At 43.3% G+C, this 23,042-nt stretch overlaps 1 protein-coding gene across 1 annotated transcript in view; it reads right to left on the bottom strand.

The window, feature by feature from the left end:
* Positions 1 to 23,042, bottom strand: part of RIOK2 (RIO kinase 2) — a 307,636-nt gene that overhangs the window by 139,012 nt on the left and 145,582 nt on the right. Inside the window, exon 6 of the mRNA XM_044063914.1 lies at positions 20,404 to 20,595. Coding sequence (XP_043919849.1) covers positions 20,404 to 20,595 — 192 coding nt within the window. The remainder of the gene's footprint in view (positions 1 to 20,403; positions 20,596 to 23,042) is intronic.

The following is a 23,042-nucleotide window of genomic DNA, read 5'->3' as shown; positions in this document are numbered from 1 at the left end:
TTGGATAGGGCCGAATGTTCCAATAACTTCTGCACCACACGGTCCACATCGATATCGGAGAGCTTAGAAGAACGGGTCGAAGGAACCGAAGACGGAGCCGACCTCAATAGTGTCGAGGGAGGGAGCTCCATCACCGGTTCCAAGACTCGAGGCTCGGAAACTGACAACAGTTGAACACTCGGCCCGAAGTCTGTGGAACCGGTGATCTAACTTTAGTCGAAGAGCCCGGAGCCGATGACTTGGGCTCCATCGTCTTCGATTCCTTCAAGGACTTGGATGCCTGGTCAGAAGCATCCAGAGCCTCCTGAAAGGAAGGTTTTAATAAACCCCTGTCCATTAGTTTCCTCGCCTATCTGTCATGACCCTCCCACTGAAAGAATGACAAATAGAGCAGTCTTCTTGCAGATGGAGAGGGCCAAGACAGTAGACACAGGAACTATGGTTGTCAGTTACTGACATTTTTTGCCCACATTGGCAACGCTTGAACCCTGATTTGGCCTTTTCAGACATGTCAAAGTAAGTAGAAAGATAGTCAAATCCAGAAAAAGAGTCAAGTCCGGTAAAATTGTCAAATCCAGTAGTGAAGTCAATCCGGTTGTCAAATCCAATAAGGGGTGGTAGGCCCCGAAGAGAACTCTGACTAGGTTTTATAACTTTAACGGAACCGAGGTTCCCTTATACCTTACCACACTCACACAAATTATTATTAAACAGCTTATAACACTAAAGTACCAGAGAAAATACAAGAATAAAATTCTAAATCTTATCTGAGGTGCTCGAGCTCGACCCAGTGATGCGAACGCTGCAGCGGCAAACTAGATCTGAGGTAAAGGCAGAGGGGGATTGTGGGTATTAGGTGATCTCGAGCTTCTTCTCGATGCAGAGCTTGCAGGCGGCCGACACGGAGCCGAGGATCGGCTCCGAACCCATGTGTAAGAACAAAGGCGAGATTGAACACTCTCACATCTATACATTTCTTGGCATTGAGCTTGAGCCCATGGCTCTGGCACCAAGCATCTGTTTCTGTAAGGCCCTTCTCTAGAGTATCCACATCATTTGGGGATTCAATAATGGCTCCCAGTTTGCAGTTATCTGCGGACTTAGTTAGCCAGAGTCCCTTAGTGTTGGCCTGTACTTCAGAGAAGAAGACGCCAAACAAGAGCGGTCCCAGGACTGAACCCTGAAGTACTCCACTTGTCTGGAGCTGGATTTTGAGTCAGCTACTTTTACAGTGTGGGTTCTATCAGTAAGCCAGTTAGCAACCCATTGGGTGACGTAGGGATTAATGCCCAGCTTAGTAAGTTTATCAATGATTCCAGAGTGGGGGATGGTGTGAAAAGCCTTGGCAAGGTCTAGATAGGCTGTGTGGACCACCTTACCCTTGTCCATGGCTCTGGAGACTGATTCGAAGCAGTCAATCAGGTTCAGGAGACTAGATCGGCCCTTCACAAACCCAAACTGGGTAGGGTCCAGTGTTTGAAGGTTGCCAACGTCTTTGTTTATAAGTTCCATGATAATACGCTCCATGGCCTTGCATGATGGGACAGAAGTTTCCGGGATCCAAGGTGGATCCCCCCTCGTGGAGTGGGATAACTGTAGCTCTGCGCCACTCAGTGGGCACGAAACCTGAGGTGAGGCTATGATTAAACACGACACTTAGTTGAGGTGCCAGTTCATATTGTAGTTCATGTAGTACACAGCCCGGGATGTCATCTGGTCCCATGGATGCTGTATTCTTAGCTTTGGAGAGTGCATTTTTTTACCTGTGTGGCAGTTATTACCAGAATTTGGCAATCTTCCGGTATTGAGATGGGCCATTTAGGGGGTGAGAGGGGGGTGAAGTTGGCACTGAATCGATCTGCCAAGATATTGGCAATATTCTTGGGATCAGTATATTTAATGCCATTCTGTTTTAGCTCAGAGCAGATCTGAGCATTGCCATTTAGATTCTTGACATAGTTATAGAATGCCTTGTGGTTGTCTTTGGAATCTTTGGCAATTTTATTTTCGTAACTAGCTTTGGAGGATTTTATGAGGGATCTCAGTTTCTTACTGAGGCTGGTAAGGGAGTTTTTTGCATCCTGGGATTTTTCTCTTTTCTGCAACAGTTTCTTCCTTTTGTTGTAAAGTTTGTTTATGGCAGGGGACCACCAGATTGGCTTCCTTTTTTTGGATGAGAGCATCTTGGTTCCATTTGGGATGGCACGATTCATGCACGAATGGATGTGCTCATACAGTGCCTTAGTGTAGGATTCAGCAGTTGAACTTTCAGTTCCCGTCTACATGGATTTCATGAAGTTTGTCACTTCTGACTCGAGTAGCATGAAGTTGGCTTTGAAGAAGTTTTTATGGAGGTTTCCTTACTGGGGGGTGGGATGTGGATGTTAAGGGTGATTAGCTTATGGTCAGACCTGACTAACGAGGGGGTGACCATAGGTGTGGAGCATTGATCTCCCATGTTGGTAATGACCAGGTCCCCTGGTGGGACTATAGATTAGTTGATCCAGGGCATTGGAATTTATGAATTCCAAGAACCGTTGGTACACGAGTAGTTTTCCTAGTTAATGGCAGGGTAGTTAAAATCACCCAGTATTAGGGTGTTTGGTCCTATCATAATATTTTCCAGTATGTTTGGAAAGGTGTAGTGAGAATCTTGGGGTATGGTGGGGGATCTGTAGCAAGCTACAGTTTGGATTGCAGTCTAACCTAGTGTTCGTTGCACCTGGAGAATTTCAGATGCATTGTGTTGGGCAACTAGCCTGGTGGTGTGAATATTGATACTCTTCCACCTTTAGTGTTTCGGTCCTGGTTTGGTGGCCAAAAAGTGTGGTAAGAGTTGTAGCCTGCTATTGCAGGCTGACTGGATAGATATGCAGATTGGCCTCTAAAGGGGACCAAGTGCCTTGGACGTTTTTTCCCTGAAAATGCCCCCACCACCCCATCAGGGAAGCATCTGTGGTCACTGTGGGCTTTGGGTTGAGGGGGTGAAAAAGGACGAAACCATAACTCCACTTCTAGCTTCATCCAACAATTCAGATATTGTTTGCATCGGTTTGTTACGGGGATTCAGAAAGACATTGGATAAGTCATTAACAACCACTTGAGATGCTAGGAGCCACTGAAGCAGCCTCATATGGAATCTTGCTGATGGGACCAGAGTGATCGTTGCTGCCATGGAACCCAGAAGTTGTAAGACCAATCAGGCTGGAACTAGGTCTTGAGAGAGTATTGCTTGGAGAGGAGATCTCAACTGTAACCTGTGATGAGGTAAAGCGACTACGTAAGATTTTGTGCTGAAAGTTGCCTCAATGAACTCTAAGGGTTCAACTGGTACCAGCTTTGACTTTTCCTTGTTTATTGAGATTCCTAGCATGCTTGCCAGTTTTAGAGTATAGAATATGGCTTGAAGCAGTAGACTCTTGGTTGGAGCAGTAATCAGCCAATTGTCCAAATATGGAAACACAAAATCCTTGCAGTCTCAAGCGAGCTGTTACTACTACCATGCATTTAGTGAACACTCTGGGAGCTGTGGATAGACCAAAGAGCAGTATTCAAAATTGGTAGTGACTGGCAAAGCCAGAAGCAGAGATATCATTTGGAGCATTTGTCCATTTTTATGTGGCAATATGCATCCTGAAGATCCATGGAGCACATCCAATCATCTTTTTCCAGAAATGGAAGGATAGCCCGAACTGTGGCTATCTGGAATTTTGTTTGTCTGACGAACTTGTTCAGAATGCCGACATCCAAAACTGGCCTTCAGTCCCATGTCTTTTTTGGCACTAAAAAGAATCTAGAGTAAAATCTGGATTTTATTTTGTCTGGTGGGGCTGTTTGGATAACTCTTTCTAGCAGCTTTAGAACGTCTTGTGCTGCTGCATCCCTCTGACTGGGTGGAAGGTCAGGGATTCGCCTGGGCTAAGGTCAAAGGGGATATGGTAATCTCTGGTCATTACTGTCTGCACCCAAGAATCTGATGTTAGAGTGCCAGGCTAAGTGGTGCAGAGGAAAACGTCCCCCGAATACTTCCAGAGGTAAGCAATCAGGCAGCGCTGATAGGGCTGCCCAGAGAAGGAATTTCTGCAGCCCTGGTTTCACGGGCCCCCTCTGCCACAGAAGGGGTGTCTTCCCGAGGAGTTCCCCCCATCTGCCCCGGGGAGAGAGCTCACCACGTGTCACGAAAAGGCCCTTGGGATTTTTTGAACCATATTTCCCACCTCTCTGATACCTAGTATAGGATTGTTGAAAGGGCAGAAAAGTGTACGCCCACGGCAGACGAGGTCTTTCCATCCTTCTCACACCTGGCTAATGTGTCTAACTTTTGGGCCACACAAAGAGGACTCATCAACAGGTGCATTGACAAAGGAAGACTTGAAGGGGGTCCGCAAAATCGCACAAGAGCATCCAGGCGTGACGTCTCATGACAGCGCCTGTACTGGCTGCCCCCTCAGTTGTATGGGCAATCAATCGCATGGAGGAGTTAGAAATGGACTCTAGGGTGGCAAGCTGAGAGGTAACTTTGTCACATACCTCATCAGGCTATACCCCTGCCAAGGTTTCTGAAAGGTCTGTAATCAGGTCCCTCTGAAGATGGGTAAAATGTTCTTTTTTAGTGGCTGCCGCCACCACCATAGAATACACTGCCAAGCCTCTGGACCAGTGGGGCTGATCTTGTGGAGGAGAGAGAATTTTATCAGGTCTTCGGGGAATAGGCTCAATGGCATCAGATGCCTTCCAAGCATGCTGCACAATGAGCTTGACCAGCTCATCTGCATGTGGGGTCACCCAGGAAGTAGAGGGTCGAGCACAGAAAGCTTTCAAGAATACGGATTCCTCAGTAGAAGGGTTGATGGTCTTCCAGTCTCCCCTCTGTTTCATGATCTCCAGTATGTCTCCGACTGAGACATCCTCAGGAGGTGACTGTGGGGACGCTTCTCCCTCATCGAAATCTGTGCTTCCTCTTGCACGTTCTCTTGCAGGGCGGCTCTTCAGGGGGAACATCTGAAGACGACTCCGAAGAGTGGATACCCTATAACAGGGTGTCTTGCTGCTCCCATGCCCAATGTCCCAGTGTAGTGAGCTGTGACAGCTGCATACCAAAGGAAATATGAATGTCTGGTTCTGACGCTGAAGCGGCCAACTGCATGTTTGCAGAAGCGAGAGCCCTCTCCATCACTTTGGAAGGCAGGCCAACCTGAAGAGGGATGGCAACCCGGAACAGAAAAGGACAACCTTGGAACCGGGGTCACACCCCACTCAGATGAGCCCTCCTCCCGGGTTGGAAACCAGAGAGGACTTGGAGCTGTCAAAACAACCTGAACTGGAGGCGCCATAGAAAATAATTGGTGCCGAACTTGGGGTCACGGTGCTGACAGGCCAGTCACGGTCTCTAGGGTGGATTGACTGACTGAACCATGGTCCATAGGGTAGGCTCCGGAATCGTGGAAGGGTGCAACACAGGAAGGTGCAACACAGGAAGATGGCACTGGGACAGGCATCAGTACAGAGGGCTCCAAAGCCTGAGGGAAGATTGAAGGAGGATCATATGTTGAGAGTCTGTGGAGAAAATCCCTTGGCTCCAGATGGGAGGGAGGTCTTGTATGGGGTTGGGAATCCTCTGGCTGCTGAGAGCTGATCAATAAGCCTCACTACGTCCAGCTCCGAAAGATTCCTGGTTGAACGGGTGGATAACCCCAAAGGGGACTCTGGCCTTTCAATAAAAGGACTGAGTTTTTGCCCAAAAAAGGGGTTGATGGATGGGGAGTATCTTGTCCTGGCTAAAACTTCACCTTCCGACACAGAGGTCAAAGGACCCAAATATTGTGATGGCGAGGGAGTGGCCAGATTAGAGGGACACACTATTGTTGGTGTAGAAATGGTGTCTGGTACCGTGGAAATTATCGGCACCGTAGCAGAAATTATGGCTGTCGGTTCCGTTGAAGAGGTTATCGTCGGCACCACAGAGGGAGCTTTAGGGTCTAGTGTCGAGTGTCGGTGCTGACAATTTAGGAAGTTTTGTCTTCAGTTCACTATGAATCTTAGAAGGCTTTGGTTCCTTAGTAAGCACAGTTGTGTACACTTACCATAAATGTAGATGTTTGAGTGTATTCACTGTTGCAGTCATTACACTTGGGTAATCTGCTGGCAGGTTGCCCTCAGGTCGGCCTGATTAACAAAGTCTTGGGTCCTGCGTCGGTTGCTGTCCCTTCTTCCATGATGTCAGGTCGTCAAGGGGATAAAACATGTAGCTGACGCCATTACATCAGTTTTTCTTGCCCCAGATGTCAGGTGCCCCCCCAAATGGGGAGCCAAATATTTAAGTAATTAAAAACACAAAAATGTACCTCAAACAAAAGCAAATACACCAAAAAGGTTTTTAAGCATAGTAAAGGAAAGTAGAAGTATAGTAAAAAAAAAAAAACAGGGGGTTGGAGGGAGGGTAACCAGGACTGCAACAATCAATACACTCGAACATCTACATTTATGGTAAGTGTACACAAATGTACTATGTTCTTTGTGTTTCACTGTTGCAGTCATTACATTTGGGTAATTCCCAAAGCTATGGTTGGGAGGCTGGATTTATACAGCATTAGGACCAGCTATAAGGCCCTGCAGGACAGCAGTGGCAAAGCTAGCTCAGGATTTAGAGAAGAAAGGTAAATGGTAATGTTTGTTGAACGTATGAACTGAGCTCCAGGTAGCATCTTCTAGAATGTCTCTGGTAGGAAAGTACAGTTGTGTACACTTACCATAAATGTAGATGTTAGAGTGTATTCACTGTTGCAGTCATTACATTTGGGTAATCTGCTGGCAGGTTGCCCTCAGTCGGCCTGAATTCCAAAGTCTTGGGTCCTGCGCCAGTTGCAGTCTCCTCTTCCATGACATCAGGTCATCAGGGGTAAAAAAACAAGCAGTCGATGCCATTTTCTTTAGCTTTTCTTGCCCCAGATGTCAGGTGCCCCCAGAAAGGTAGCGAAAATATATATACATGCATCAATATAAACTTTACCTTCATCTACAAGCAAATACACCACATAGGTTGTAGAAGATAGAGAAGGAAAGATAACTCCAGAATGAAAGGGGGATGGTGGGTAACCTGGACTGCAACAGTGAATACACTCTAACATCTACATTTATGGTAAGTGTACACAACTGTACTATGTTCTTCATGTTTTACTGTTGCAATCATTACACATTTGGGTAGGATCCCAAAGCTACCATTGGGAGGCTGGAGCTAAACAGCATTAGGTGCGGTTATAAGGCCCTGCAGAACTGCAGTGGCAAAGCCTGCCATGGGCTTAGAGTAGAGAGGCAAATGATAATGCTTTGTAAAGGTGTGAACAGAACTCCAAGTAGCAGCCTCTAGAATGTCTTTGGTTGGTGGTACTCTGAGAAAGGCTGCTGAAGTAGCTGCAGCTCTGGTGGAATGAGACCTAATGCCCTTGGGCACAGGTTTACCATGGTGTAAGTAGCAGAAACAAATGCAGTGGCTTATCCACTTTGAAATAGTCTGCTTTGAAATGGCCTTTCCTTCTGATCCTGCAGCATATGTCACTAGTAATTGCTCAGTTTTTCTTAGACCTTTAGTCCTGCTCAAGTAGAATCTTAGCTGTCTGTGTACGTCCAAGGAATGCAGAATTCTCTCTCCCTTGTTCTGCGGATTTGGATAAAAGGTTGGCAGATGAATAGTTTGGTTAAGAACCACACTAGAAACCACCTTAGGCATAAATGTCGGATTTGTCCTCAGAGACGCACTGTCTGGGTAAAATATGATAAAAGGCTCCACAGCCATGAGGGCCTGTAGCTCAGACTCTTCTTGCTGAAGTAATTGCTAGTAGCAGAGCTGTTTTCCATAAGAACTTTATATCAGCAGTAGCTGCTGGTTCAAATGGAGGCAGGGTGAGCTTTTCCAACACATAATTGAGGTCCTATGCAAGTATTGGTGATCTTCTAGGAGGCCTTAAATTTCTGGCTCCTCTAAGATACTGCTTTAGTAAAGGATGAGAAAAGATTGGTGGCTCTGTATTGTAATGAGCCAAAATGGCAAAGGTATGGATTTTAATTGATGAGAAAGATAGGCCTTTGTCAAGCATCTCAGTCAAGTATTGTAATATTTGACGAATATTTGGTTCTGCTGTATCGGTTCCTTGTGCTCGATTCCAAGCACAGAATCTCTTCCATTTATCAGCATAAGATTTTCTAGTACTAGGCCTTCTGGCTTCCAAAATGACATCCATCACAGCTTTACTGAGAGGTGTTGTTTGTATAACTACATGATCAGCCATGCTGCCAGGTTCAGTGTCTGGAGTAGATTGTGTAGGATCTGATTGTTTTGCTGATCCAGTAGTTGAGGTCTATGAGGTAAGGTCCAAGCTGGGTATTGAGACAAGTTTCGTAGGATTGGGTACCAGTACTGGCAGGGCCATTACGGGGCAATTAGCATCATCTTTGGTTTCTCTTGTCTGACTTTTCGGAGGACCTTGGGAAGAAGAGGGGCAGTGGAGGAAAGGCGTAAACTGATAGGTTTTTCCAACTGAAGGCTAGGGCGTCCACTTTCCATGCTTGTCTGTGATAAGTCCTTGTGCAGAATCTTTCCAATTGATAATTTTGAGGGGAGGCAAATAGATCTGTCTGGGCTCCCCCCTTTCTTTGTTATCATGCTGAAGACTTGTGGATCTAGTTTCCACTCATGAGGATCCATAAGGTTTCTGCTTAAATCGTCTGCCAGAGTATTTTGTTTTCCTGGCAGGAATTGAGCTTGAAGATGTATTTGATAAGTCAAAACTTTGTCCCACAGTGCCATGGCTAATATGCAAAGGGGGTATGAGTGCATGCCCCCCTGCTTGTTTATATACCACATGACCGTGATGTTGTCCGTAGTTACCAGTAGTTGTCCTGGATGAAGTTGTCCGTTACCAGTAGTCGTCCTGGATGAAGTAAGTCCTTGAAGGCTGTCAGGGCATTTTGAACAGCTAGCATCTCTTTCTGGTTGATGTGTAGATGCATTTGTTTTGGGGCCCATATGCCCTGAATGCATCTTCCCATGTGGGCCCCCAGGCATAATCTGATGCATCTGTTGTTAAGGTTTGGCTGGCAGGGGGTAGAGTGATGGGCCGTCCCATGTTTTGGTGACATGTCTTTGCCCACCACAGAAACTCCTGTTGTAGGCAGGGAATGAGAGGTATCATTGTTTCCAGACTGTGACAATGTTGACTCCATAATCTTTTTAGGTACCACTGAAGTTTCCTCATATGCAGTCTTGCATATGAAATCAGTAGGATGCAGGATGCCATGAAGCCCAAAGCCTGCAGAATTTGTCTTGCAGATTACTTCAAACTGATGGCAACAAAAACCCAGTTGTCAGTTGCCTTTGCTTGTCTGGCGTGAGGTAAGCCATCTGGGCAGTTGTATTCAAGCTTGCACCCAGGAATGTTATCTTTTGAGAGGGTAACAGTTGTGATTTCTTTTCATTTATTGTGTACCCTAGGCATGTTAGAAGCCTTTTCACAAACACCAGGTGTTAAAGAAGAATGTCCTTGTTCTCTGCTTGAATGAGACAGTCGTCCAAGTAAGGATATATTTGAATACTTCTTTGTCTGTAAAATGCAATTACTGGTGCCAGGCACTTTGTAAAGTCCCTGGGTGCAGTAGATAGGGCAGTGCAGAGAATTGGTACTGCATTATTTGAATACTTCTTTGTCTGCAAAATGCAATTACTGGTGCCAGGCACTTTGTAAAGACCCTGGGTGCAGTAGATAGGGCAGTGCAGAGAATTGGTACTGCATTAAGCCAGCCTTGAATCTGAGGTATCTTCTGCACAATTGCCTTATTGGGACATGCAGGTATGCCTCTTTTAGGTCTAATGTCACCAGCCAAGCATTCTTGCCCAGCATGGGCAGAAGCTGCTGCAAAGTCAGCATTCTGAATTTTGGAATGTCTAGGTATATGTTCAAAATCAATAAGTCCAGTACTGGCCGCCAGGCCTTGTCCTTTCTGGGTACCAAAAACAGTCTAGTAAAAACCTTGTCCTTTTTCCTGTTCTGGTACTGGCTGAATGGCCCCCATATCCATGAGGGACGTAACCTGTTTCTGTGCCTCTGCCCCATTGATTTTTTGGCAGATCTGGCCAACCATTTGCGATTGGCAGAGTATGATAATGGAATCTGTATCCCTGTGATACTATGTTTAGCACCCACTTATCCTGGGTTATTAACTGCCAATTTTGGGCAAAAAGTGCTAATTTTCTCCCTAATGGTGCTGCCAAAAGATAAGTGCTTGGTGAAGGCAGATGGAAGTTATTGGGACTGTTTTCTGTAGGTTTGCGCTTTCTCTCCTCCAGATTTGGAGGTAGAAGCGCCCCCATTGCTTTGACCTGTATGAATCTTGAGCCTGGTATCTGGAACCCTTAGGGCGTCTGGATTTGCCCCTTTGAGCTCTGTCTGACACAGGAAAGGACCAATTTTTAGTAGGCCAGTGTCTACACTTGTAAGAAGTATTTTACAGTTTGCATAGACTTAACTTTGTCTTCCATTTTCTTTAAAATCTCTTCTGCCTTAATACCAAACAGAGTATCATGCTGTAAAGGTGCATCTAGTAATTTAGCTTTAACATGATCAGGCAAATTCTGTTCCTTTAGCCAGGCATGCCTCCTAATCACAGATCCAGTAACTGCGGCCCTGCAAGAGGCCTCTAAGGAATCAAAACCACATTGCAAAGTATGCTTTCCAACCTGTTCAGCTGCATGCAATAATTCCTGCAATTCTTTATTTTCTGCACATTCAGATATCAACATCATTATCTGTCTCAGCAATCCCATAACATGTTATTGATACTTGAGCATATGAAACTGGCAGTTTAAGGCCCTAATTGCCAAGGTTGTAGATGTATAAACCTTTTTTCCCCAACTATCCAGTGCCCTTGAATCTCTGTCAGAGGGGGTAGGATTTTTTGCTGTTGAGGCCTTAACTCCCTTTGGACCCTGTGAAATAGTTTCAGGATCAGCAGCAGGGTTTCTAAATAAAAACTTGTGTGAGTCAGGGACCCTGTAATATCTGTCAGGCTTGCTGGAAGCCAGAGGTAAGGAGTCAGGGACCAAGCTTGACTCCGAAAACGCATAATATGCAATGTCTAAAACAGGGGGTATGGCTAAAGGCCTGTGCTGAGGGAGAAGAAGGAAATCCATGAGCCTCTTTTTTGATTCTGAGAAATCTTGACTCTCCCAGTGAAAATACTCCCTCAAAGTATGCAAGGTTTCTCCAAATGAATAATGCTCAAAAGGTGATGCAGATGGTATGGACTCCTCTGCATCAGAATCCTCATAGAGAGGTATAGATAATTCCTGATCAGAAGAGGAATCAGAAGAAATAGAAACCCGATCTGAAGATTCATAATCAGTGTCTTGCCTAGATCTCTTATCTGGAGGGGGATGGGAACCCCTGATAAAGGTAATAAGGTCTTCGGCCATTTTGATAATCTGTTTTTTAGGCATAGAAGCCTGTGCATGTGGCTCATGCGTCAGTTTTTTTAGTTTTAGAAGTTGCTTTTGTCTTTGGTTTTACAGCTGTCGTCTGTTTGATATAAAGATGTTGAGGCCTGAAAACACCCTCCGAAGCCGGTGCCTGCTCAGCGGCTCCGGACCCATCCGAGGGAGATACATCCATGGGCCCAATATTTGAGTTTCTCACGGCATACCGGACTCCACATGGGTGTGGGTAGGGGCCTGCGACTCAAAAGTAGCTGGTACCAGGGGCTGCGAAGGCACCTCACAGTACTGGCGACTGGTTTAGGAGAAGCTTAGTCAGTTTTGGACCTCGACTGTCTCTCTCTCTCGCTCTCTGTCCTTTTCTGTGTGCTTTTTATGTACTCCGGTAGTCGGATTGCTATCCGGCGACATTTCTGGGTAGTTAAATCTGTTTCCAAAATACTTGGAGGAAAAAATATACAGACGCTTAATAGTGCGCTGGTTAAATCTAGCAGAAAACAGACAGCCATGCACTTTGTGATCAGGGCCTAGGCAAGGAATACAGTATAAATGGAAATCCTTATGAGGTATTTGCTTCCAACCAATACAATTATTAACTTTTTCTGACATCGGTATGGAGCAAGAAAAAAGTTTCCCCAACTGGGTACTTAGCTTTACTGAAGACTTCGGTTCTGAAACTCAACCTCGAATACTTCAGGAGTCGGCCGACCGGCACTTGCAAAATGCTTCTGCTTCGGGCACCGCGCGGCAAGAAAGACTAAAGAAAATGGTATTGGCTGCTTGTTTTATACCCCAGATGACCTAACGTCATGGAAGAGGAGACAGCAACCGACGCAGGACCAAAGACTTTGGAATTCAGGCCAACTGAGGGCAACCTGCCAGCAGATTACCCAAATGTAATGACTGCAACAGTGAAACACGAAGGACATCACCTCTGAGAAAGGCTGCAGAATTAGATGCCGCCCTGGCGGAATGAGATCTGATCCCCTGCGGGATGGTTTTACCATGGTGCATATAGCAGAAACAAATACAATGGCGTATCCATTTTGAAATAGTCTGCTTTGAAATAGCCTTTCCCTCTGTCCCTGCAGCAAATACCACCAGTAGTTGTTCAGAGTAAAATCTAAGTTGTCGGTGTACATCTAATGAATGTAGAATCTGCTCCCCCTTGTTCTGTGGATTGAGAAAGAAAGTTGGCAATTGCACTCAAGTCAGCCTGATTAACAAAGTTTTGGGTCCTGTGTCAGTTGCTGTCCCTTCTTCCATGACGTCAGGTCGTCAGGGGTATAAAACATGCAGCCGACGACATTACATCAGTTTTTCTTGCCCCAGATGTCAGGTGCCCCCTAAATGGGGAGCAATATACATATATATATATATATATATATATACATATATATATATATATATATATATATATATATATATATATATATATATATATATATATGTGTGTGTGTGTGTATATATATATATATATATATATATATATATATATATATATATATATATATATATATATGTGTGTGTGTGTGTGTATATATATATATATATATATATATATATATATATATATACATATATACATATATATATATAAAAAATTAAAAACACAAAAATATACCTCAAAACAAAAGCAAATACTTTTACTATGCTTAAAAGCCTTTTTGGTGTAAGTGGAGGTATAGTAAGAGAAAAACAGGGGGCTGGTGGGAGGGTAACCAGGACCAGCAACAGTGAATACACTCGAACATCTACATTTATGGTAAGTGTACACAACTGTACTATGTTCTTCATGTTTCACTGTTGCAGTCATCACATTTGGGTAGACTCCCAAAGCTATGGTTGGGAGGATGGATTTATACAGCATTAGCTGTAAGGCCCTGCAAAACAGCAGTGGCAAAGCCAGCTCCGGATTTAGAGAAAATTGATAAGTAATAATGCTTAGTGAAAGTATGAACTGAACTCCAGGTAGCAGCTTCTAGAATATCCCTGGTAGGAACACCTCTGAGAAAGGCTGCTGAAGTAGATGCAGCCCTGGTGGAATGAGATCAGATGATCTGGGGGATAGGTTTTCCATGGTGCTTATAACAGAAATGAATACAATGGCTTATCCATTTAGAAATGGTTTGTTTTGAAATAGCCTTCCCTCTGCCCCTGCAGCAAATGCTACCAGCAGTTGTTCAGATTTTATTCGAGATTTAATCCTGTCCAAGTAGAATCTTAGTCTGTATACATCCAATGAATGCAGAATCTGCTCCCCCTTGTTCTGTGAATTGGGAAAGTAAGTTGGCAAATGAATGGACTGATTAAGAGCCACACTGGATACCACCTTGGGCATGAATGATGGATTGGTCCTGAGTGACACCCTGTCTGCATGAAAGATGATGAAAGGTTCCACTGCCATAAGGGCCTGTAATTCAGATATCCCTCTAGCTGAAGTGATTGCTAAAAGGAAGGCCGTTTTCCAGGAAAGAAATTTTAAGTCTGCAGTAGCAGATGGCACGAAAGGAGGTAGAGTGAGTTTCTCCAATACAAAGTTAAGGTCCCAGGCAGGGGTTGGAGCTCTCCTGGGTGGTCTCAAGTTTTTGGCCCCTCTGAGATACTGCTTTAGAAGAGGATTGGGGGGGGGGAGGTTGTGTGTTGTAATGAGCTGAAATGGCTGAGGCATGGATTTTTATGGAAGAAAAAGACAGGCCCTTGTGAAGCATCTCCGTTAAGTATCGCAAAATCTGAGGTAAATTGGGCACTGTTGTGCTCATCTCCCTCGAGACCGATTCCAGGCACAGAATCTTTGCCATTTGTCAGCATAAGATTTTCTAGTACTAGGTCTTCTCGCCTCCAAAATGACATCCATCACAGGTTTGCTGAGGGATGCTAAGGGGGATTTAAGTGATTAGCCAAGCTGCAAGATTCAATGTTTGGAGCTGAAGGTGCAGAAGTTGGTTCCCCTGCTGAGACAGCAAGGAAGGTGTCTTGAGGCAGGTGCCACGGAGAAATGTGTGACACACTGCACAGGAGTGGGTACCAGTGCTGGCGAGGCCAGTCTGGAGCAATCAAAATAATTTTTGGTTTGTCCTGTTTGACTTTTAGTAGAACTCTGGAGAGCAGAGGCAGAGGGGGAAAGGCATAGACTGAATATTTTTTCCAGCTGAAGGACAGAGCACCCACTTTCCAGGCTTTTTTGTGATGAGTTCTTGTGCAAACTTTTTCCAACTGGTAGATCTGGGGTGAGGCAAAAAGATCAGTCTGGGCTCCCCCATTTGCGTGTCAACATGTTGAAAATCTGTGGTTCCAGTTTCCATTCGTCTGGGTCCATGAGATTTCTGCTTAGTTAGTCTGCCAGAACATTGAGCTTTCATGTCAGGAATTGAGCTTGCAGTTGTACTTGGTATCCCAAGGCAGTGTTCCACAATGCCATCGCTAGTCTGTAGAGGGGATAGGAATGTGTAACCCCCTGCTTGTTTATGTACCACATAACAGTGGTGTTGTCCGTAATTGTCCTGGATGAAGGTAGTTCTTGAAGGCTGTCAGAGCATTCTGTACAGCTAGCATTTCTTTATGATCGATATGAAGGCGCATTTGATTTGGGCTCCATTTGCCCTGAATGCACTTCCCTACCAGATGAACCCCCTCCCTACCAGATGAACCCCCCCCCATGCATAGTCTGATGCATCTGTAGTTAGGGTTTTGGGTGGCAGGGGGTGGTGTGAATGGCAGTCCCATGTTTTGGTGGCAGGCCTCTGCCCACCATAGGAACTCTAGGTGCAGGCAAGGTATGATAGGAATCAGTGTTTCCAGGCTGTGACAATGTTGACTCCATAAACTTTTTAAGTACCACTGAAGTTTCCTCATATGCAGTCTTGCATATGGAATTAGAAGAATGCAGGAGGCCATGAACCCCAAGGCTTGCAGTATTTGCCTTGCAGATAGCCGGGTTTTTGTGGCCACCTGTTTGAAGCAAGTCACCAAATGAATTTGTTTTTCTGGCGTAAGGAAAGCCATCTGGGCAGTTGTATTCAAGCTTGCACCCAGGAATGTAATTTTTTGAGAGGGTACCAGTTGTGATTTCTTTTCGTTTATGGTGTACCCTAGACAAGTTAGAACTCTTTTTACAAACGTCAGATGTTTTAGAAGAATGGCCTGGTTTTCTGCCTGAATTAGACAATCGTCCAGATATGGATATATTTGAATATTTCTTTGCCTGCAAAATGCAATTACTGGAGCCAGGCACTTTGGCTTGTCTACTGCGCCCAGGGAATTCACAAAGGGCAGTGCAGGGAACTGATAATGCATGCAGCCTGCTTTGAAACATAGGTACCTTCTGCAAGATTCCCTGATTGGGTTATGCAGGTAAGCCTCCTTTAAATCTAGAGTTGCCAACCAGGCATCCTTGCCTAGCATAGGAAGGAACTGGTGAAGAGTCAGCATCCTGAATTCTGGAATGTCCAGAAAGGTGTTTAGAGTAGACAGGTCCAGAATTGGACGCCATGATTGGTCTTTTCTCGGCACCAGGAAAAGTCTTGAATAGAAACCTTGTCCCTTTTCCTCTTCTGGTACTAGTTGAATAGCTCCCATGTTTAGGAGGGAAAGTACTTGCTTCTGAGCCTCTGCCCACTGATTTGGGGGCAGGTCTGGCCACCCGTTTGGGGTTGGCAGCGTGTGGAAATGAAATCTGTATCCCTGGGACATTTGTCCTGAGTTATTTATAAGTTGCCAGTTTCTGGAATGAAGATCCAGTTTTCCCCCCAAAGGGGCGGCTAAGAGGTAAGTGCTTGGTAATTGTAAAGGGAAGTTATTGAGACCATTTACCATGGGGTGGTGCCTTGTTTCCAGATTTGGAAGTGGAAGCACCCCATTTCTGAAAGTCCCTTTTGACTGAAACCTGGTGCTTTTGGAATGTCTGGGTTTAGCTGGAGTGGCTCTGGAAGGAGCTGAAAAGGACCAGTTCTTAGTAGGCCAGTGCCTACTAAATCTAGGAGGTTGTACTTGTAAGAAATCTTTCACAGTTTGCATAGATTTAGCTTTATCTTCCATCTTTTTTAGAACTTCTCCAGCCTTATTGCCAAACAGGCGGTCCTGCTGTAAAGGAGCATCCAAAAGTTTTGCTTTAACATGATGAGGCAGAGATTGCTCCTTAAGCCAAGCATGCTGTCTAAGCACAGACCCAGTAACAGCAGCCCTGCAAGAGGCCTCTAAAGAAAAAAAACACATTGTAAAGTATGTTTGCCAACTTGTTCAGCTGAATGCAATAAATCCTATAAATCTTTATTCTCCACACAGTCAGAAATCAACATAATTTTCTGTTTAAGCAGTCCCATGATAAGCTGTTGATATTTTGGCATATGGAATTGACAGTTTAAAGCCCTGATTGCTAAAGTTGCAGAAGTGTAAACTTTTTTACCCTATCTATCCAGCTCCCTGGAGTCTCTATCAGAAGGGGTAGAGTTTTAGCAGTAGAAGCCTTAATTCCCTTGGAGCCCTGAGAAATGGTTTCAGGGTCTGCAACAGGATTTTTGAAAAGGAATTTGTGGGACTCAGGAACCCTGTAGTACCTGTCTGGTTTGCTAGGGGCTGGAGGCAAGGAATCAGGGGCCATACTGGATTCCAAAAACACATCAACAATGTCTAGTACAGGAGGTATAGCCAAAGGCCTATGCTGAGGAAGAAGAAGGAAATCCCTCAGCCTCTTTTTGGATTCAGAGAAATCCTGACTTTCCCAGTGGAAATGCTCCCTTAAGGTATGTAAAGTTTCCCCAATAGAGAAATCCTCAGGTGGAGAAGCAGAGGAAATGGAATCCTCTGCATCAGAGTCCTCATAAGGAGGTATGGACAAATCCAGATCATTAGAAGAGTCAGAAGAAACAGAGTCCTCTTCAGAAGATTCATAGTCAAGTTCAATCCTAGGCATCTTGGGGGGGTTGACTACCCATGATTAGAGTAATTAAATCTTCAGCCATTTTGATAATCTGTTTTTTTTAGGCATAGGGGCCTGAACATGTGGCCTGGGCGTTGGTTTTTTAGACATAGATCGAGATTTAGGCCTTAGTATTGAAGTTGGAGTCTGTTTAATATGCAAGTCTGTAGGCCTGAATACACCCTCAGAAGCCGGTGCTTGCTCAGCGGCTCTGGACCCATCCAAGGTAGAGACATCCGCGGGTTCCATATGTGAAGTATCTCGCGGCATATCGGACTCCGAATGAGTCTCAGTAGAGGCCTGCGAATCAGAAGTAGTGGGTATCAGGGGCTGCGAAAGCACCTCACTGAGTACCGGTGAACTGGCGACTGTCTTAGGAGACGCGTTGTCAGCAGTTTTGGACCTCAACGGCCTGTCTCTGTCTTTTTCTTTGTGTTTTTTTCGGTATTCCGGTAGTCGGATGGCTAACGGACGTAATTTCTGGATAATTAAACAGAGAACTGAAATATTTATAAGCAAAAATGTACCGACAATGGATAGTGCGCTGATTAAATAAAGCGCAAAACCAACAGCAAGGTACGTCGTCGTCAGGGCCTAGGCAAGGAATACAGTACAAATAAAAATCCTTACGAGGTATTTGCTTCCCACAAGTAATGCAATTAACTTTTACTGACATTGGTAAGGAGCAAGAAAAAGTTTCCCCAACGGGGTACTTGGCTTTTAGTTGAAGACTTTGATTCTGAAACTCAAAAACAAAAATTTCAGGAGTCGACCGACCGGCATTTGGGAACTGCTTCTGCTTCGGGCACCGCACGGCAAGAAAGACTGATGTAATGATGTCGGCTGCATGTTTTATAACCCTGATTATCTGACGTCATGGAAGAAGGGACAGCAACTGATGCAGGACCCAAGACTTTGTTAATCAGGCCAACTGAGGGCAGCCTGCCAGCAGATTACCCAAATGTAATGACTGCAACAGTGAAACACGAAGAACATCAGTCAAAAGAGTCTTTCAGTATAGTAAAAATAACACGATATAGCAAAGGCATTTAGATGGTGAAGCACTGTAAAAGACAGGCATTGCAGAGAGGGGTTTCAGACATAAGTGGAAAACAGAAGATGACACCACTGAAAGGGGAGCAGAAAGTAAAATGCTACACTGATGCAACAGTCCTCAATGAACAAAAATCTAGCTTACTGTATCCCATATGGATTTTAAAAAGGCTCCCTACTGAAATGTAACTTGAATAGCAGAGTGCCCACATGTTGAGAGAAAGACTGAAAACATAGGAGAAGAGTGAGTCTTGAAGCTCACTCCTCTGCTTTTTTCCTTAAAACATTTTGCAGGGCCCCTATGCACCCCCCACCCAAACTTGTATATACTAATTCTGAGATCAATATACCTCAGAGAAATAGCATCTTCGACTTAGTATATGAAAACCCATTCTTTCGGCCAGTCTCCATATTTTGGGACTTGCTCTAGCAGGTCCTAATACTTCAAATGGTTACCTTTTGTAAAAGTCCTGGTCAATTGCTGCTGGCAACTAAAATGAAATGAAACCACATCAGGTACAGCTGAGCAAGCAGGAACCAAAAATACTAAACTGAAACTTATTAGGAAGCTATTTGAGACCTTATTTTCTGTAAATATCAAAAATTATCACCATTCAAATTTAAGTCTTACTATCCTTACTTCACAAAATGTCACAAAATTCAGACAACTATTAGTGCATAAAAGAAAGCAAAATGTTTCAACTAAATGTTAAGTAATAATTGACTTTAAGATGACATTGCCATTAAAAAGTGCACTACAATATTAGAAAGAGTTACCAGCCACCAGTCAAGGCTGACTGCATGTGGGACTGGAGCAACCCTTGTGTCAGTCTGTATACATCAGTGTTTACAGCCTACCGAGATACTTCTGACCCTTCTATAACTGGCAACATTGTGCTTCAGTAGGATGAAGGCAATTTATTTATGCAGCATATTACAATGTTAACCCCATTACTGTTAGGTGATATAAATATTTTCCCCATTAATATCACAAAGTCATATACAGAACCTACAAATGGCAACATGGTGCTTATCAAAGCACATTTCAGAATACATTTATGTAATATATTGCAATGTTAAATCATACTGTTCTCTAATGGTTGTAAGTAAATATTTTTCACTGTTCCATTAGTATCTGTGAGAGTCACATGCAAGACCCTCTGTCAATGTGCCAAGATGAGGTAGGACTACAAAAAATATGTATCAAACAAAAGATCATAGGTACATTCTGGATGAAATGCCGACAGTGTTACATTTTTTTTTCTTGAGTTACACTGACCTCAATGCTGGGTAAAGCCAAGAAGTGTGCGATAGACTCCACCCCATACAGGGTTCATTTTGTTCACAAAAGGAAAAAATTAGAACTGAAGCCAAACAAGATATCATCACTGTCTTTTGGTCCATAGTGTTCTGAACTACAACCATCTAAGAAGTATCATTAGTTTGACACTGAAGGATTAAGGTTTATTTTCAAAGCACAAGAAGCACAATTAGATTTTCCCATTAAAAAGAGTAAATATCACTGCATGTGGAAAAGTAATTTTCAACTACAGCAAGCAGCAGCAAAAGATATGGAATAATCTTAGTTTAATGTCACTTTACACTAACATGTTTACATTATGAATGATGAAAAATTGACCTTGCAGCTAAATATACCAAGGTTTACATACTGAAAGATAGTGCATTGCACAGGCCATTTACAAATGTGCAAGATGGGTATATGCAGCAATTACCAGACATGCATATAATTTGCTGTACACACAAATGATGCTTCAACAAGTTATCATTTTCTGTTAGGACAGTACTGCTACCAGGATAAGAAAACAGATAAATACAAAGGAAATCTAACTAAGCAGATCAATTACTCTATTAGTCCATTTAAAAACTGCATCATGATATAGTAATATTAAATTACCTGCGTTCACACTATGTCCATTACAACCATACATACCATTCAGCATTTGGGTGAGAAGTAGATACCATCTGTGGGAAATCTATCATTGTGATGTGGTCGTCATCATCTAGCATCAGATTAAACTCATTAAAATCTCCATGAATTAGTCCATGGTTTGCCAGCTTCACAATCAAATCCATGCACTCACTGTACATAGCAGACGAGTCTTCAACTTGATGGACCTGGCAGCTAACAACATTTTCACAAATACATAGCATTATTTTTCAAACGCATAAAATAAAACCCTTACTGCAAAAAAACTTCCTAGTGAAATCAAAGAAATAAAACACTGCATCTGTGTAACTGCTTCCCATAAAGTGTTGGCAATACTGTACATTTAAAATGTGCTTTTTTACTTATTTAATTTTCAAACATATTTATTTCAACATGACTGTCTAAAAAATACAAACTCTGCATTTTCCATGCATGTTGCACATGCTCTTATTACATTGGTTGCCATTACATTTATTCCTTTGGCCAAAATGAACACAGTACTCCAATATTTCTAATTTCTAGCTAACGAGTTTACATTCAAATACTAAATCAGGAATGCATTGCCTTTTAATAGTGACAAACATATTTGTAGTTTCCATTTCAAACAACCAACTTGCCCTTCGTCTTCTTTTAGACTCCCATCCGCAATGAATAAAGAAATCACGCACTTTCACAAACATGCATTAAACTGCACTTTTTAGTTAAGAAAAAAAAAAAAAAACAAGGAGAGAAAAAAAGAAAAAATACATCCATACCAAATGTTAACTTAAGAGTTCACCTTTATTTTTATGTATTTTATGTTTTGTTTTTATTTATTTTATTTATGTTTGTTTATATGGTTAGAGTACTGACCAAATACAACCAATTGCAGGTTTAGCCCAGACTGTACTTAGAAACAGTAAGAAGAAATACAAGGTTATACATTCAGATAGCACATGGGTACAATGCGCAGTATAAATGCAAGGTTATTACACTAAAATTCCAAGCAGATAAACCTAGTGTGTGTGTGTGTGTGTGTGTGTGTGTGTGTGTGTGTGTGCGTGTGTGTATATACAGACACGGCATATACACAAGTATGTGTGATTTATCCAAAGACCGAGAGACAGCTGTCATACGATTAACAGTGATGCAATGCTACAAGTGCCCCACGCAGTTTAAATATAACGTTTTTTTTTTGTACATGGGTCTGAACTTGGACTGGATGGAAATTTTTTTTCAGGCCTGAAGGAAGAGACTGCCGTAGTTTGGAGGTAAGTATCAAGTAACTATACTGTGCAATGGGAGTTTTGTTTCAGGTGTTTGGAGAAATGGGTGCGAGATGGAATGGCTTGTATTGTAAGGGAGATTTTGTAAGACATTTGGTGGAAAGTGCAGGAGTATTCTGACGACAATGTTTAAATATCTCACCTGTAAGTTGAGAGGGGGTTAAGTCTCTGCTTCACAGCCAGCCAATCTGACCTTTTTTAGGAACACACAGTGATGCTCTTGTCAAAAAGCAAATTGTTGTAAATCGTATTCCCAACAAGTCAAAAATGATGCCCATATTTAAGGCTTATCTGGCTAGTGGTGAAAGAAATGCTTATCTTAAAGTTAAGAGTTTGATCCATCCAGATAAAAAGGTGTGTGAAGGTGGACACAGTTTTCATGCTGTGACTTTCTTGGTCTTTGATCAAGAGGTTGCTGCAACTTTTTCAAAGTTGTTTGTGTGCCTGCACATACGTGTTTGTTTTTCAAAGTTCATGATCTGAAAATTCAAGATGAGACTAGGAGCCTTTTCGGAGGCGAGCCATTCATAAAGGATGGAGATTAAGTTGAAGTTGGGCATAAATGTCTCTGTGTCTAGGGCTATACCTATAATGACAATATCATCTACGCACACCAGTAGTTGCAGGTGGGGTAAATCAAACGGTAATTTGTGACAAAGACTGAGAAAATGAGGTGGGCCATTACACATCCTTGGGGAAACCTGACTGTACAGTGACTTCTGAAGAAAGAGGAGACAGTTTGTGACAAATTCTTTGAAGTAGGCTTGTGGGCTTACACTTATTTCAATCAGGTGGGACAGCAAAATAATCTCATCAGCCATGTAAAAGGATCGGGTAATATCAAGGAAAAGGGAACCTCTTACACTGACCCTGTCCGTACTGATTGGACCGGGTCCAGACTTTGGTCATGGTGCTCTTCCCTAATCAAAATCCATGCTGGTCTTTAAAAAGGAGGTGGCATTGTTGTACACAAGTAGTAAATAGATTACATAGAAATTTTTCCAGAATTTTACCTAGATTTAGCTGTGCAAGGATTAGCCAAAAATGAGCAGCTGAGGCAGGTTTAGATTCGCTGGGAAATAGTCCGACTAGTGTTGATATCAAGAATGCAGGAATGGTTTTATTAAGTGAGGCAAATATTACAGGGACATAATGCAGGAGTGATGACAGTAGAAAGTACAGTTGTGTACACATACCATAAATGTAGATGTTATTGTTGCAGTCATTTCATTTGGGTTATCTGCTTGAGGTAGCCCTCAGTCAGCCTGATTAACAAAGTCTTGGGTCCTGCGTCGGTTGCTGTCCCTTCTTCAATGATGTTAGGTCGTTAGGGGTATAAAACATGCAGCCAACGCCATTACATCAGTTTTTCTTGCC

Source organism: Protopterus annectens, chromosome 2.part2 (genome assembly GCF_019279795.1).
Source record: "Protopterus annectens isolate FY-2018-M chromosome 2.part2, PAN1.0, whole genome shotgun sequence".
In the NCBI taxonomy this organism is placed as follows: domain Eukaryota; kingdom Metazoa; phylum Chordata; order Ceratodontiformes; family Protopteridae; genus Protopterus; species Protopterus annectens.
This window is presented reverse-complemented; position numbering and strand designations above follow the sequence as displayed.